We start from the raw sequence: 17,217 nt of genomic DNA on the forward strand, positions 1-17,217 counted from the left end.
TATATACAACACGCAGTAATTTCGGTCGTCTTCGTCCGACGAGTTCACCCTCGGATTAATCTCTCTTCCGTTTACCTTTCTCGTTTCATGCAGGACGACCTTCGACAAAGAACTCGCAGAACTCGTCGGACAAGACGATCTCTCTTTGTAAGTGAAAACACGATCGTATATGGAAAAAAGTAAAGGAGCGTATGTGCAGAATTCGGAAATGTTTCGTCAACGAATGACGGATACAGGGATCGATTCTCTTTCTTCTTTTTCGTCGTTATCATATTTTTTTTTCTTTTTCTAACGGTGCTTAGTTTAATTATTCCCTCTGTACGACGCCGTGGAGACCTACGTTCGTGAAATTTTTTTCTCTGTAATGTGTATATGTGTACGTGTCCTATGTACGCGTGTAGGTGCAATCTCGCTCTTCGTTTTTCACGTTTTCGCGACAACCGAGCTAAGCAAAGATCATCGGTAGAAAAGTACAAACAACACTTATTGTCGACGGGAATGATAATGAAATTACGAAACTGACTTCTCAAAAGTTATTCCAGTCGCGGTTAGTCTTATGGGTTTACGCTAGCTTTATTCTTGCGTCTCTTACGTTTCTCTTTTCTGTCAAACAATGAACGAAACTTCGGTGTCGATTGTTTGTGCTCTCGCGAATCACGACATTTGCGATCGATGAATTCTGCAAACTGGAACGCGATTGGTCGGATTAGAAAATTTTTGGGATACGCGTTTGCTTCCTGTCGGTCACAATTAATTTCTATCTAGTAATTTAGGATGACGATGACAAACAAAAAATAAGAGAAATCGAAATAAAGAATTGAAGATTGAAAATACATTAGAATCAAGATTTATACGCATTTATTTCACAAATTTTCAAACTAAATTTACTCTAGAAGGAACACAAGGTCTCTTTAAAAGAAATTCTAAGTACGGAGGAGTCGTTAAGTTTTTAGTTGTACCACGAATAACGTTCCATTCACGCGTTCGAACAAGTTAATTACAAAAGCTATATTCCACGTTAGTTAATCACTCGCACGTGACGAATATTCGTTCCGATCTTAAACGAATACGGTTTGTCTCCGAATGCTCCTAAATTAGCGCATCGAAGATAGTGCAAAGCGATAAAATTCTCTGTTAAAGGACTTTCGCATGTCGAACGAAGGAAAAAAAAGATATCGATCGAAAAGTCGGGACGCACAAGAACAGGCGTCGGGGCGCAGGACGATGGGAAATGGAGCGCGGTCCCTTGTAATTTCATTAAAAAGTCGTCAACGCGAAAATACTTGCAAACACTGTTTCCGTCGCGAACGAAAGGAAAAATACAAGACTTGTACGAATTCCTCGCTCGGAATACGTCTTCTCTATTTGTCGACGGACTCGCGTCGATCGTATGATAAATCTTACGTTAAAACGTTTGTGAAATATGATGGCCTTTGGCTGTCGGCAAAGTTGGACATAAATCGATTAATATCAACTAATTAATCGATTTAGGCAGTAAGATTAAAAATTTAATCGTTGATCGAAAATTAAATTAACCCTTTTCTGACTTGAACATTAGACGCTTCCGATCAAGTTTTGCCACCTGATGTTTTCTAAACGATTATACACAAATTTCGAATGTGTAAAATATACTAATTTTACGAGTTTAATAGAAAATTATTGTCAAGTCTGAAAGGGTTAATCATTGTTTGCAGTGATCGTTCATTAAATTAATGGTTATTCTTCAATGGTGTCGAGTTCAATAAATTGAAAATTTAATTATTTAAGAATATATTCTTAAAGAATAGCTTTGAGGTCAGTAAAAGTTGAAACACTTTCATCCAAACTTTCGAATAACATTGGTGGGCAAACAAAAAATGTAACTTTATTATTTCTTTTCAACTTTAAACGTACAGGAATATATTCTTGTATAGTTAAATTTGTTGTACTCGTAAAAGAAGAATATCCCACGAATGTAATCGTCAATCGTTACTTTGATTAAAATTTGCCCAACATTGATGTCTCGATGAATTTACAGTAATAGTTCGTAGTATAAATTCGTAATATAAAATTCTGTTTAAAAAAGTGTTTTTCGAGGTGAAAAATCGTCGACTCGCGAGGAATGTTTCCAGTCTTCGTCGTTACGCGAGCCTATAAAAAAGATGAACGGTGGATGGACTGACTAAAAGTAAAAATGTTTACGTTAACCCTTCGATACGAAATTTGGCATTATTCTTTCGAATTCTATCCTTTCTACGCGTACTCTTTAGCGAACACTTTGGGCATACTTGTGCTATCTATATGCGACGAAAAAGTGTTATAAAAATTTGATGATAATCTAATGTTTTATGTTTCTTAATAAAAATGGTTAAAAAACGATGCAACGTTTGAAAAATTCGACTCCGACTTCACAGGGTGAAGTAATGAGGGGAGACAATGATTATTCGAGACTGGAGCTTCTCGAAGGGTTAACAATTTTAAAATAAAAAACATCGCGGAGTATTATAATAGCATTCATGTAAAAGAAATTGTCGTTGAATCGTTCGAATGGGGGTTATCAAGCCCCAAAATCGAAATTGAAAGAGATAGCCTCGTTTCGGGCCACCGCGCGGTTTCAATACAAATAATACTGTTCGAGAGACGTTGTAAATTACGAAAGTCGATCGATCACGCGTCAGTCAACACGTTTGTTCGAATAAAAAAAAAAAAAAGAATAAAGAATCCGGTTACGAACAAAAGCTACATCGTGGAATGTGTTCGTTTGTCTTCGAACGTGGTAACGGCGTGATATTAATGGATTTTCCTCGCACGTGCACGTAAATCGCTTCTCCGCGATAATAATTCTTTCTTGTCAATCGCGATTATAAAGGAAAAAAAAAGTAACGTTTATCTGAAAGCTTTGTAAAAATTTCAACCAATGAAACGATCTTTCGTTGTTACGGAATTTTTAAAATGAATCCCTAGGAAACGTTCGAAAAGAATTACAAAGTGTGGCAATTTTTGTTTATCGTGCGCGTGCAATTCGATCTAGTATATTTTGTTCAATATCCCCCTCCCCTTCGACGTCGATGCGTCCATTAGAAAAATGTCGAACTACACAATTTGATTTGTTCGGTCCTCCCGTGTTCGTTCCTTTTACACGTTCGCAGCCGTTGATCTAATTTTGCACGATTATTGCAAGGAAATAGATTATTTTGTAGTTTCTCCAACAGAAAAATACCAAAACGCTCTGTTCTCGTTTTCAAAATATTATTTCAAATATATGCAATAAATTTTAAAAGCCTCTCGAATTAGAATATTTGGTAATTATTTAGAAGTTTGCCCTCCTCACCGATTTCGATGATCTTGAAACATGTTGTCAAGGTCACTATTCTGAACAACTTTTCTCTATACATGTTACCGGCGTTCGGCCTTAGTTTCCGAGATATATTATATTAAAAATGGATATCGGTATTAGTTAGTATAGTTGTTAGGGGGGTCTGGGAAGCGCAGCCCCCCAGTCAGCAAAACGAATTTAATGTTACTGTTCAAGTCGTGGGGGATGTTTTATTTATTGCTCCGCAGGGCTCATGGAAAAAAGTTCCATATTCTTGTTTTTTGTTGCAGGAAAAGAAATGTCTGAAATTGTGAATTTGAACCGACAGTCGGTGAATGATGGCAATAAAATTATTTTTGCGAATATTTGGAAAACGAAGGCCAAGCGGCGGTAACATGTATAGGGAAAAGTGGTTCAGAATGATGACCTTGACAACATATTTCAAGGTCACGAAAATCGGTGCGGAGGGCAAACTTCTAAACAATTACCGAATATTTCTATATCCAATACACGACGCCGTGAATTTCTTTAAATTTCAAACGAGTGGTTGCATGCACAATAATATTATACATTTTGATAATTTTTAGTCGCGAAGTAGAATCTTCGGCTGCGGAAGCGTCAAATGCTCTTCGTTAATAATCGTGTTACCGTAGCGATAACGGCCGTCAACGATCAACAGCCTCTCGCTCCCGATTTCGATATTCGAATCCCCGGATCGTCGTTCCCTATCACGGGAACGAACTCGAAAGTTGCAGAGTTCAGAAGTCTTACTTAAGAATCGAGTATCATCTCCTAGAGTAGAACGGTACAATTTAAGGACAGCTCGTAAACACGTGTTACTTAACGATATACCTTAGCGATCGCTCGATCCCTTAACTCTTCGAGGACGATACTTGTCACGAATCGTCGATGACACAAGTAAAACGATGCTTTTCGATTCAATCGATGAATATTAAATATATTCGTCAGGATATATTTCACGATCCTCGAACAATTAACGGTCGAACGACGTACAAGTTTGTATTAGTAGTGTGTAAATATCTTGACCCAAGCGAATTTCCCCGATGGTGATCCCCCCGCGAAGAAAGGATGGCAGCGGAACGCTCGCCAGGCTCAGAACGACGCGGGCGCATCGCTTTGAAACATTCTATTTACAAAACTTACACCGTGGCAAAAGGAGAGCGATTTTTCGCGCGCAGTGTCGAGGCATCGAGGAATCGTTCCCGATCGTCGATGAACGGAGAATCGTGCTGTGGTTTTAAGCTGCGCGCAAGTTGCCATCAGAAAGACGATCGGATCCAACGGGAATCAGTACACGATTGCATCTCGCTTTCGTCCTCGAATTAAAATAACTCGTTTAAAATAAATACGCACTGATTGTGAAACTCGTCCCTCCTTAAACTATTGAGATTCGAGGCTGACAACGGGTTTCGAGATCCTTTGCATCATCGCAAGGCGTCTCGACTACTACGATATACCGTACAATGTTAGTTAAAATAATGAGTAGATTTAGAAATAATATAAGATTGTTATGTACCGATTCGAGTGTTTCCAAGATACGCTGGTTCGAAGAGAAACAAGTGCTTGAATGTGTCGCGATCACTGGGGACGGAGGAGCACGAAATTGTCCGACTATCGACGTGTAAAATAAAATGCATCGTTGTTGTTAATTTATAACCGTAATCGAGCCGATGCAAACGATATTCGATGGCTTTGTTTGCTTTATCAGTGACTTTACGTTTTGAGTATTTAGAGATTAGGTAAACAATATCAATCACGTTAGTTGTTATCTCTTTAACTTTAAGTACAATTCACATAAATATCAGCTATTATGCAGCGGTGTGCAAAAGTTATTTTAAATTTTTGTCGTCTTCCCTCTCTAAAGCGAAGCTGGAGCCCAAAAACATTCGCACGTGATTGCACATGTAATTTTATATTTTTCATATAATTTTATTTTCAATTTTAGTCTAAAATTTCCTCTCTATCTATTGTGGAGGAAAATGGCCGATGTATCCCAAACGAAGCCACTAAATGTCGTTCGCGAATATCTAAAACATGTTGGAAGAGAAAAAAAAAGGTAGAAAAATAAGGCAAACTCAATGTGCAGGATCAGATCTTCGGTGTTCCGTCGACGGAAAATAATAAATAAAAAACGCTAACATTTGTACCCGATCAGATCTAAATTTGACCTTTAAGATTCTAAGTTTTGTCGGCAATGAAAGAAAAATGTTCGCTCCTGCAACGTATTCCCGATTTCGGATTCGTTTCAGGTGGGATCGTTCGATTCGTTCAACGACCTTGGAGCAACGCGTCGAGTATCGCGAATGAAATTTCCCAGCGAGACAGGACAGCGCAAAGGGTCGTCGAACCAAATCGAGGAACGGCGACAGTTTATTCCCGCGTCACTGGAAGGAACGACCGTCGCGCGGCGAACCGTCCTTAAACAGGCGTATCCGTCTTTTCGTCCTTCTTCGGCTCCTTGACGTCCGTGCGGCCGTTCACGTATTCCGTGCTCGCGTGTATCGGATTCTCCTGGCCACCCTGCGGCATTTTCTCGTCGATGATACGCGGGTCCTCGTGATCCTCGTCGTCCTCGTCCCCGGGGGTGATGTGCGTCTCGCTTCCGGCGCCGACACCGCTCGCAGCTTCCTCGTCGCCCCGACGCCTCGCTGCAACAAGCAACGCCACGATCGGTCAAGGCAAAAGTGTGTGTGTGTGTGGATTTCTTTGTTTGGTTTTTATTTAGTTCGTTGTTGTTGGTTTTTTGTTTTATTGTCGTTGTATGTCGCTCTTTAACCGCTTGGGTTAGTGTCTTTTCGTGCGTCGAGGATCGTTTCGCGTTACTTCCTACTCTCTACGCTCGTTCCAAATTGTTTTCTTGTGTTCTTTTTGGAAAAACAGAGTTGGCAAAATTTTAATCGAAGCAACGATTCAGGTTTTAATTAATCGTTATTCTTCGTTGCTGTCCAGTCGAAGATTCGATTTCTAAAAATACCATTAAGTATACAGGGTGTTCGGCCATCCCTGGGAAAAATTTTAATGAGAGATTCTAGAGGCCAAAATAAGACAAAAATCAAGAATACCAATTTGTTGATGGAGGCTTCGTTAAAAAGTTATTAACGTTTAAAGTTCCGCCACTACTGAATTTTTTTCTCGAAAATGCGCAGGATTTCGGAGATATGTCTATTCACCAAAAATGATTGTAATTTACACCCGCAAACGGAAATAATTTTTTCAGAACGATTTGAAATTTTTTTTTTCGCCAAAAAATTTCAGTACCTATCCGAATTTTTCTCTCGAAAGTAGGTAGGATTTTGGGAGTATGTCTATTGACCAAAAATGGTTGTAACTGACCCCCGCAACTAAAACTTTTTTTCCAAAACGATTTGAAATTTCTTTTTTTCGCTAAAAAATTTAGACACCTATCCAAATTTTGTTTCTCAATAGTGCGTAGGATTTATGGTGTATGTTTATTCACCAAAAATACTTATAATTGACCCTCGCAACCAAAAATAATTTTTTCAGAATGATTTGAAATTTTTTAACTTAATTTTTTAATAACTTTTTAACGAAGCCTCAATCAAAAAATTGATATTCTTGATTTTCATTTTATTTTATCCTCTAGAATCTCCCATTAAAATTTTCCCCCAGGGGTGGTCGAACACCCTGTATATTCCTGTTTGAAATTCAAGAAAATAATAAAGCTCGAAGTTTTGTATTTTGTAATTCTCTTGGATATTTAAAATAATTTGAAAATAACACCTGGAATATATCTTTAAATTCTCAATGATTTACAAGCGGTTACAAGCGATTAACGATTAATTTTGATCGTATATTAACTTTCCTGATCAGTAATTAATTAATTAAATGAAATCGACGCCCAACTCTGCTTTCGGGTATTTTGCAAACGCGCGAGTTTCACGCTAGGTTTATGATTTCTCGTCTGTCTTAAGAGAAATTGTATTTGAACGGATGCTTCCATTTAACTGGGTTCATCTGATTTAAGGATCTTTCTTTCGTATTGTGATAACTTTTGTTAACCGTTATAGCTTTCAGGTTTGTTCAGTACACGTAGAAGTAATGTAAGCCATTTTCATGAATTTAGAAAACTATTGTCTTGTCGAGCAAATGAAATGTATTTAAGATTTTCGATTACTTGAATTGTCACCATTTTCAGAACAATTGTTATATGAATCCTGAATATTCTTTCTTTTCTCAGAGTTGCTCTTATATGTATACAAAATTAAAAACTATATACAACTACAGTTATAGTTTAGTACAGCCATTGTATCTTATGTAACGTCGTTTGTATCTGCCATTACCTCGTGCTTCAGATATTCTATCATTTAAAATAAGGAAATGTTAACACACGATAGTGACTTCTTTCTAAGAATATATTTTCTATTTTTCATTTATTCATACAAGAAACACTTGTTAGGGTTTGCTTTATACGGAAAGAATAATTGTTCAGAGAAAAACAATTAAATAATGTATATATAGAATATATAAAAATACCGGGGATCTACGTAATAATTGTTCCAAAGACGATGGTAATTCCAAGTCATCAAAAACAGGTCACGCTTCATTTACTTGATAAAATTATGGTTTTCCAATTTATGAATCAAAGGCGAGCAGATAATTATTCTTATTCCTGCAAAATTTGTAGAAGTTAATACTTATTTCTGTCATTTTGCCTTTGCTATACAGTATAGAGTAAGTAAAATTGTTACGATAACTCTGTCAATCTTAATATTAATAGAACTGGATTGAAACAAATATTTTGTTTTAAAATTGGTTATACAGTGTGATTCTAGAAACTGGAATAGATTGCAAATTGACAGAGGGAAAATTGGAATGTGAACTGATTTGTTTGATATTAATATTATATGTAACTTCTATTAACAAGAAAGAATTCGTCTCCATTTCTAAAGCTAAAGATGACATTTCCATCTTGAAAGCTACAAGCGACAGATTTTCAACAGTGTATTATATAGTTTTCATAAATAACACGACTTTTCGTACGATATTTGTTAAAGTCAATATTCGCAAAGTTAACAAAATGAATTCCAGACAGGCGTCGCATCTTCTACAGCGACAAGAGATTTCAAGAATTATTTTCGTTCGCAATGCAGCCTGTCCATTGTTAGTCCATGAATCGAAATTGTTGATCCATTAAGTACCAGATTATAATATTTTTGTGATCGATACTCATTTTCTACGCGTTGTACCTAAGAAATACTTTGTCGAATAAAAAAATCATTTCTTTGCGAAAATTTTTTTTCTTTGAAGTTACGTATACAGTGTAAAATAAACGATAGTACTGTAAGCTGCTGTAAATATTCTTTTTAGCGAGAAATTAATAATAACGCAAGTTAGAATTTTATTAATCAAAATTTGGGGATGTTCCAAGTTAAAAAAATCAAGTAAATGTATTATAGAAGAAAAGGCACAAGAAATGATAGTGCACTTTTATTTACTTGATACTTATTTTTCCGAAAGTTCTTAAAACGGGACGCTGGTACTTAACGGATTAATCAAATGCCAATCGAACGATATTTTCCTCAGGGCAACTAGGTCCCATCGTGTCACTCGGGCGTTTGCATTCGAGCGTAAGTTAATCGATCATCGGAGCAGTTAATAATTATAACATTCACAGGCAGGTCATCGCACTAATGTATATACTTCAATCCAAGCATAGGTAAATGTGAACAAACGCGAACGTGATGAACTTCGAGCGCGTAATTAGCTAATTGTCGGCTAGAATAACAATACACATCGAGATTCGTGTTTTCAGGGTAAAAGAGAATCGGTTAAGAGAGTTGGGTCGAATTCAGCGTCGGAGCAAAGGGGTTAGGGCGGGGGTGATAAAAGCATGCTTGAACGATCTAAAATCGAGTTAAAGACGACGTGTTTGTCCTCGTTCTAATCGGCCCGGGAGGGAAATGGGCCGTAGAAAGCAAATCGAAAGAAAGAAAATTAACATCGAGATGGGAACTGGATTGTTTGACTTCGAACAAATGTCACCACACTTGCCTTCGCCGATTGTTTATCGTTGCTTGTCGCAAAAAGGGAACGCACTCTTCGAACTTACACGAAATCGTCCCGTCGGGAATTTTTGTTGAACGAAGCCGTCGCTACGAAACACCGGGTGCCCTGAATCAGTGTTTTTCAAATGCTTTTCCATCGCGACCTAGAGTTCGAATCAAAGACTTGACTTCTTAGGTTTTTTTGTTTGTTTGCTTTTTTTTCAATTCGTGCTCACCCTCGTCGAGCCGTTTAAATCATTAAATTACGGGAAAAGTACTTGTTTTCTTTCGTTAAATACGTGTACGTTTTAGTTCGTTAACAAGCAATGCTATATAGACGGTTCCGTTCAGCGATATTCCATTCGATTTTCCCGAACCAGCACACTGGAGGTAAACTTTTCTCCCCGTCGGAAATTAGTTTTCTCTTCGCAGTAGGCCGCAAGGAACAAAGTTTGAAAAACAGTGTGTGAATAATGGTGAATGCAATATATAAATTAGGTACTATATTAGTACATGCGGTGGAACTCGTAAGCACAACGTGCATGCACAAATGAATTACGTATATTTGTGATCGAACGAAGCCAATTTTCAAATGTCTTTTATCTTGGATGATTTTTAAATGTCGTTTCACTTTTCTCAAGACGTTCGTTCGCTTAAATATCTTTCACGCATTATATTTTTCGTCCAGTCGGCTGACAAAATTTCTTATTCGACTGAAAATTTAATACAAATCGTTTATGGAAAAATGTGAAGTTTCAGTGTTTATTATTTTTATAAAGTGATGCACGAGGACATAGATTCACCGAAATAATATGTTAGAAACATGACGGTCGCAATACAAGCCGATAAACTGACACTCCGAGCAATGAAATTTTGATTTGTTCATTCATCAGGCAGGTCTCGCTTATACGGTGAACTCATGGCATGAATAATCGAACTCTCACCGCGTTTTTTACTCTTTTTTACATATTATCGGCGAATTTGTACGGTTTTTCCCCCGTAGCAGCAGCTTCACTCAAATAGATTTAAAAAATGCATGGAAAGCAGTGGAATCACAGAAATTGACCACCACTAGAATTCATCTTTGATTTAAAAAAAACTATATATACATTTAAAACGATTTCAGCTTTTTACGCGAAGGTTCGGAAGAAAATAACGTTAAAAAACTGATAATGGGGGTTTTTTTCATCTTTGAATATCAAAATAAACACTTATCTTGTATTTTGTACGTTTGAAAATACACAGGGTGTTCGGCCACCGAAAAAATTTTAATGGTAGATTCTAGAGGCCAAAATGAGATGAAAATCAAGAATACTAATTTGTTGATGGAAGCTTCATTAAAAAGTTATTAATGTTTAAAGTTTCGTTCGTACTGAATTTTTTTTTCGAAAATGTGCAGAATTTCGGGGGTATGTCTATTGACCAAAAATGATTGTAATTGACCTCCGCGACGGAAAATAATTTTTCCAAAACGATTTGAAATTTTTGTTTCGCCCAAAAATTTGGACACCTACCCCCTGTCGATCGTTCTTAAAAATTCGTTTTTGATTTTTAGTAATTTTGTTTGACGCCCTACAGAAAAGTTGCCTTACAGAAAAAAGTTGCATTGAAATATATTTACTATTGTAGGAGTTATGGCTCTTTGAAAATTGGGCTATTTTTGTGCATCTAAATATAATTTTTTTAGTATGATTTGACAATTTTTTAATTTCGTCCAAAAATTTCAGTACCTACTCGAATTTTTTTCTCGAAAGTGGGTAGGATTTCAGGGTTATGTCTATTGACCAAAAATGATTGTAATTGATCCCTGCAACCAAAAATAATTTTTTCAGAATGATTTGAAATTTTTTAATTTCATTTTTTAATAATTTTTGAACGAAGCCTCAGTCAAGAAATTGATATTCTTCATTTTCGTCTTATTTTAGTCTTATAATCTCCCATTAAAAGTTTTCCCAGGGGTGGCCGAACATCCTGTTTAACAAGGATTTTAAATCTTCTAGAAATTATTAAAATTGTTTAAAACACGTAGTTACAAAAGTATTTGTTTACCTCATGAATATAACGTATTTTACCTTTTTTAATAATATTAAATTAAAAATTTTCTATTCTAAGATAATATATAGCAAATGAATAACGACAGTACAAAATGGCAGTTTGTACGTTAAGAACGAAAAAAGATATATTTTAATACTGTTGAAATTATAACACTACTGAAAACTACCGATCATAATAATTCGATCATCCACTGTATACACACTTTGAGAATGGTTAAACATTGAATTTTCCTCAAGCATTAGGTTCGATATTCGATAATATTTTTGTACCAAATTACGTTCGCCGCTCGGAGCGAAGTTGTACGGTGAAAATAACTTTAAGTTCGAGACGATCGACACAAAATATTAAAGAAACATAAGCGCGGTTCAAACAGGTTTTCCAAAAATCATCATGAAAATTTACACATTATTCTCGAAATCTGTATCGTTGCTGACGTGCGTTTTATCGTATAACGAATAATTTTGTGAACGTCGCTTTTGAAAGTCTCGAAAAATTGGCTTGCCAATGTTCGTTGTCTATCGTTTTAAGGGACAAACGCTGAAATCCGGTGCAATGATTAAGTGTTTCTCGTCGATGAATCGGGTCGATAACATGAGATGGTCGAGGAGTTGATAAAAATGATCGCGGGTAAAAAGTGACGAGCAGACGAGCTGATGATGAACGAGGAACGAGCAAATACTTTGCAGACGTGGGTAGTTTGCTGTCTGAGGTGACTTACCCCTGGACAGTGTCATGCCTAGAGTACGGAATCGCAAGGTAATTGTTGATGTTTCTCCATATTCTTTACTTGGCCCGACTTGCATGCTGTCCTATCGGTAGCGGCACAACACATAAGACATTTGTATACATACAAATATAGGCATTTAAATATTAAGATGACGTACAGCTAGCAGAAATCGTTTGCTCTCTAGACATTACCTACCGCACACATAACACGTCTACTTTAAATTAGACGTGATCTCTTTCACGTACATTTTCTCGCTAGTTTCCTTGTGTGCAAAATTTTGTGAACAGAAGGTTACTCGAGGAATTTTTTTTATTACTTTTGTGCCAATTTAATGGTCAATTTGACCACTTGGTAAACGTCTTCATCGATAATGTGCTCGTGTTTACTTCCGTTTATCTTTCGTCTAGACACGACAGGAATCCTTGAATCGTTTAGATTATTCTCTTTCATGACATTTTAATTTATAACATTCCAACTCATTTCTGAAACTCTTCTACCGTAAGTTTGTAATTATTTTGTACATTGAAGGTGTTAAACAAGATTAAATCTTTAAAAAAATATCGTTTTAATAAGAATAAACGTCGCTACGGATTAGTTTACAAGATGCAAGAATTCCTACAGGTCTACGCTTCTGTTTATCAACGTGTGCACAATGAATTTTCTATCAAACAGTTTGATTTGCTGCATTCTGACTTGGTTCAACCCTGTACCATTAGACACAGAAAAAGAAATATATAACTTAATGGCGAGAAGAATCAGCTACAAAGGCGAACGCTATAAAAAATTAACGTCATACATGAATAATACTGTCAGATATACCTACGGCTAAGAAGAAAATCAATTTATACATCGATACGAAAGTAATAATAAAAAAATGTTCTTATTTTGTGAATATTATCTAAACAGTTTGTTAATGCAACGAATTCTCTCTGTCACCGAAGGAGAATCGTCTTGTATTTCACAAAATTCTGATCTTTTTTGTAAGTTAACGCTTCGCTTGTTTAGTCGCGTTTCAATCGATCGTATATCCAATTTTCCATTAATGGTACGCAATTAAGTAACAGAAGTACACGAAAACTCGCCAAAGGAGAAGGGGAGACACGTGGCTTGGACAGAATAATTTATGCGAATCGTTTAATGAACTGAGTACTCACCTGCGAAGCACCAGCGTCCGGTCGCGCGGGCAAATATTAGTAGGAAAACGACGAGAACTAGCACCAGGGCCCCGACGACGATACCAATGATGGAGCCAGCGTCTAAATCAACGCCTGAAATTTCGTAGAAGACAATTTTGAAACTTCGAAGTTCAACAAGAATTTTTACGTCGTCTTATCTAAATAATACAGATTCACTTAATCCCTTTTTATTTTGTAACAAGACATTTATCACGTAATCTTGTTTGTTCTCAATTTACGTGTTATTTTATTGTATCGAAAAAATAAACGCAGAAAAGTTTTGATTCGTAATATTAAACAGTACATTGAACATAAAATGCATGTAAAAAGAGATTCGTTTGTTACACACTTAATTAGAAGATTAACATCATACTTCGAATGCAACTGTATCGTGCGGCAGCAGCTTCAATACGCTTAAATTCAAGTTTCTGTAATTTGTAAAAGTTAGTAAAAGCCATATTTAGCAAAGCTTAAACATTTTCAAGAGACTATAATAAATACTGAACAAAATCGTTGCATGATTGCGTTTTGTACATTCATATTGTATAGAACAGTTAATAAAGAATTGCATAGCAAGCATAAATATTTCCGCACAGTAAAGAAAATATGTTTGAAAAGAGTCAATAAGCGTTCGAAAGCCTTTTGCGTTTATACGCAATCGAAACGTGAACAATATGAATTCTGATGCAAAAAATGTGCAAAGAAATTAATGTCGCGAAACTGTGTTTAATATCGAATAAGCGTCAATTCATATAGAGGCATCGCATAGAGATTTATTCTGATCAAAAATATACATCTGCCATTTGATTCCAGTGACACGAATAATAACGTAACGTTACACATACGCATGTTTAATAGCGTGGAGTTCCATTCCCACGATTTTCAAAAATAAATGACACTAAAAGATATGCAAAATATTAAATATTTTTCGTTTACAATATAAATGAGTATAAAGGATCACATAACTAGAATTACTTTGATAATTCTATAAATAACGATATTAACAATATTTGGTTTAGAAATTATTTTCATCGTTTGTATAAACCACAGATAAGATAGTTCTTTTCCAGTTGGTCAAAACATAAATTCGATGTTAAAATCTTTTTTCCCCATTATATTTCACTGAATTTATCCAGGAAATATCGTTGATGAAAGTTTCAGGCAGTGAGAATGGGCTTTGAAACAAGCCTGGCGATGAAAAATTCAGCCTCAATCGCGTCTTCTGAATTATAGATGGCACGGTAACCCATCATTTCCGGTTCTATGGAACTCTGGAACTCCACGCCCAGACAAACTACATCGACTACTTACGTATAATAATTTGAAAGAATGACATTACCTAGTGCGTGCATGTGTTCGGAGAGCTTACCATAGAAGTAACTGAACGCCCCTGCGTGAGAGCATGCGGTGAAGGATCGATATCGTTAGAAACACAGAGCACATGTACACGAAACACACAGAAATAATCTAATTCACATTTTTGGTGAAACCGAAAACGTAATGATGACTGACAGTACGTGAAAGTGACAATGAACGTGACGTAGATCGATAGACAGCGTGTGAGTATGCTCGACTGAATGGAATGGAAATGAACACGAAGTGCGAGAACTAACAGCATGATCGACAGCTACCAGTGAATAAAAATCATTTTTATTATCACCCATTCCTTTCGTGGTATCGCTAATATTCGCTACTGATCCGACGTTTGATTAAAAAAAATACTTCTTTTTCCACTTAGTCCTTTCCTTTTCAACCCTTAATCGGTATAGTTGTCTTCATTTTATTTTCATCTCAACGAATAATAAGTCAAGGCACGCGTCATTTATCGTTAAAGATTGAGATTCTTTTACGTTCTGCTTCAAAAAATATTTTTTCTAGTTTTTCGAACTTTAACGCCACGTGAATTTCGACGTGTTCTCTAGGCTACTCTGGTGCAGAGTGTGAACAAGTGATATCGCAATATTTTTGGCACGAACGTTTCGACAATTTTACCTGCTGGCTCTGTGGAGGTCGACAAAACGATACGGTATTCATAAGCTCCTTCGTGGTTGTGAGCTTCCAGGATATACTCCTTTTCCGTGTCGGATTTCTGAACGCTGTCGATCGTGAGAATCACGCTCCACGCTCCTCTTCCCTGTAACAATAAATTTCATCGTATCTGTCGTGTACGTTGCGGCAATGTTGAAATTATTGGGTCACGACGGAAAAAGTATAAAAATACTGATTCTGGATTAATAATAAAATTGTTTATTATTCCTGCTGTGATTGCGCAGAAGAGATATAGTGAAGACTAGTATATCCTTTCACGGCGAGGAATTTTAGAATAATGTCGTTTCCGTTTTCTTTTTTTATATCGTTCTCCTGATTTTTCCACAGTATCCTGGCCCTATAACCTGCCCTTAAAGTATTTATTAGTGTCTGTAATGTTTATGTAAATGTCTTATTGTGGTTTTCCTTGGGTTAGAGCTCGAGGGAAGGGTTTCAAAAACCTCGTTTACATGCATCATATGTTAGTTGATGATTAGTCTGGGAGTTTGTATTCGTATCTTTAACGGTATATCTTCAGGGTCATAATTCCCTAGTGTCGCTACTAGGGGGTTTGGATGCTGGGTGTTAGTAACTTGAGCTGCAGCGGCCAGCTTCATGACATGCTCGCGAATATACTCGATTTTTGCTTCCTCATGCAGCGAAGCGGTTGTATGATAGCGCGTTTTGTTTAGTATGATGCGGAGGTATTTGTTCTGTACGACTTGGATTTTGGATATGTGTATTGTTGCTGCGGTGCACCAGACTGGCGCGCCGTATCTAAAGATGGGGCAGATGCAGGTTTTGTAGAGCCGGATTTTTAAAATTGCTGGAAGTGGACTATTTCGCGCTAGAAGTGGGTATAGTGTGCGGAGTACTCCGATGCCTTTGAAAGCCCTGTCTTTGATGTTATATTTCCATTTTAGTTTGTTGTCGAACCAGATGCCCAGGTATTTTACTTTTGTGGACCAGTTCATGGGGTGGTTATTTATTGTGAGTGTGTCGGGGTTGTGGAGTCTTTTGCGAGTGAAGATAGTTGCTTCTGTTTTGGTGGGATTTATTGTCAATTTCCATGTGAAGGTGAATCGGAACATGTGATCAAGGTGGTTTTGGGTGTATTTGATTGCCTGGTTGATTTGCCACGAGGAGGAGTAGACTGCGGCGTAGTCGGCGTAGAGAGCTAGTTTAGTGTTGAGATTTTTGGGAATGTCATTGATGAAAATATTGACTAGAATGGGTTCCAGGACTGATCCCTGTGGTACCCCAGTATGTAGTAGTCTGGGAGAGGAAAGGGAGCCGCTGTCAGAGACTGTAATATACCTGTCGGTGAGGTAGCTGTAGACTATTTTGATTAGGTGGGTGTGGAGGTTAATTTGGTGGAGTTTAAGAAGGAGGTCATTGTGCCAGACGGTGTCGAAGGCCTTTTGGAGGTCTAGCAGTATTAGGACCACCGAATGGTTTTTGTTCATCTCCAAGGCAATGTCCTTCTGGAGCCTTAGTGCTTGTTGGATGGTGGAGTGTTTGGCTCGGAAGTCAAATTGCTCATGTATGATGATGTTGTTGGAGTGGAGGTGTGTGATGACTTGTGAGAGTATTATTTTTTCTAGGATTTTGCCAAGTATGCTCAGTAAACTGATGGGTCTGTAGTTATTTGGATTCAGGCGGGATTTCTTGAGCAGCGGGGAAATAGGCTAGGAGATAGGACTGCCTCTAGATATAGAAAAGCTGCAGGATCATTCTGAGTGGAAGGTGTTTGAGTTAGCTGGTTGTGATTTTCTCAGGATCTGGGGATTTTTTATTTTTTAGGTTTCTGATTTGACTGTGGATAAGTGTCGTTTTCGTTGCGTATAGCATACTATTCAGAGATGACTTGCTGGTTGGGCACCTACAAACTAAACGGGGCAAGGGCAAGGA

General features: G+C 37.1%; 2 protein-coding genes across 2 annotated transcripts in view; one reads left to right on the plus strand and one right to left on the minus strand.

Moving 5' to 3' along the window:
- Positions 1–6,382, plus strand: part of LOC143340597 (uncharacterized) — a 37,867-nt gene extending 31,485 nt beyond the window's left edge. The window contains exon 7 of the mRNA XM_076762763.1: positions 5,566–6,382. The gene's annotated coding sequence lies outside the window, so the exon portion shown is untranslated. The remainder of the gene's footprint in view (positions 1–5,565) is intronic.
- Positions 1–17,217, minus strand: part of Fas3 (fasciclin 3) — a 179,039-nt gene that overhangs the window by 17,007 nt on the left and 144,815 nt on the right. The window contains exons 6-8 of the mRNA XM_076762764.1: positions 15,271–15,412; positions 14,618–14,668; positions 13,258–13,371 (exon numbers count right to left, since the gene is read on the minus strand). Of these exons, the coding sequence (XP_076618879.1) occupies positions 13,258–13,371; positions 14,618–14,668; positions 15,271–15,412 (307 nt within the window). The remainder of the gene's footprint in view (positions 1–13,257; positions 13,372–14,617; positions 14,669–15,270; positions 15,413–17,217) is intronic.

This window comes from Colletes latitarsis, chromosome 3 (genome assembly GCF_051014445.1).
Source record: "Colletes latitarsis isolate SP2378_abdomen chromosome 3, iyColLati1, whole genome shotgun sequence".
NCBI classification, from domain to species: domain Eukaryota; kingdom Metazoa; phylum Arthropoda; class Insecta; order Hymenoptera; family Colletidae; genus Colletes; species Colletes latitarsis.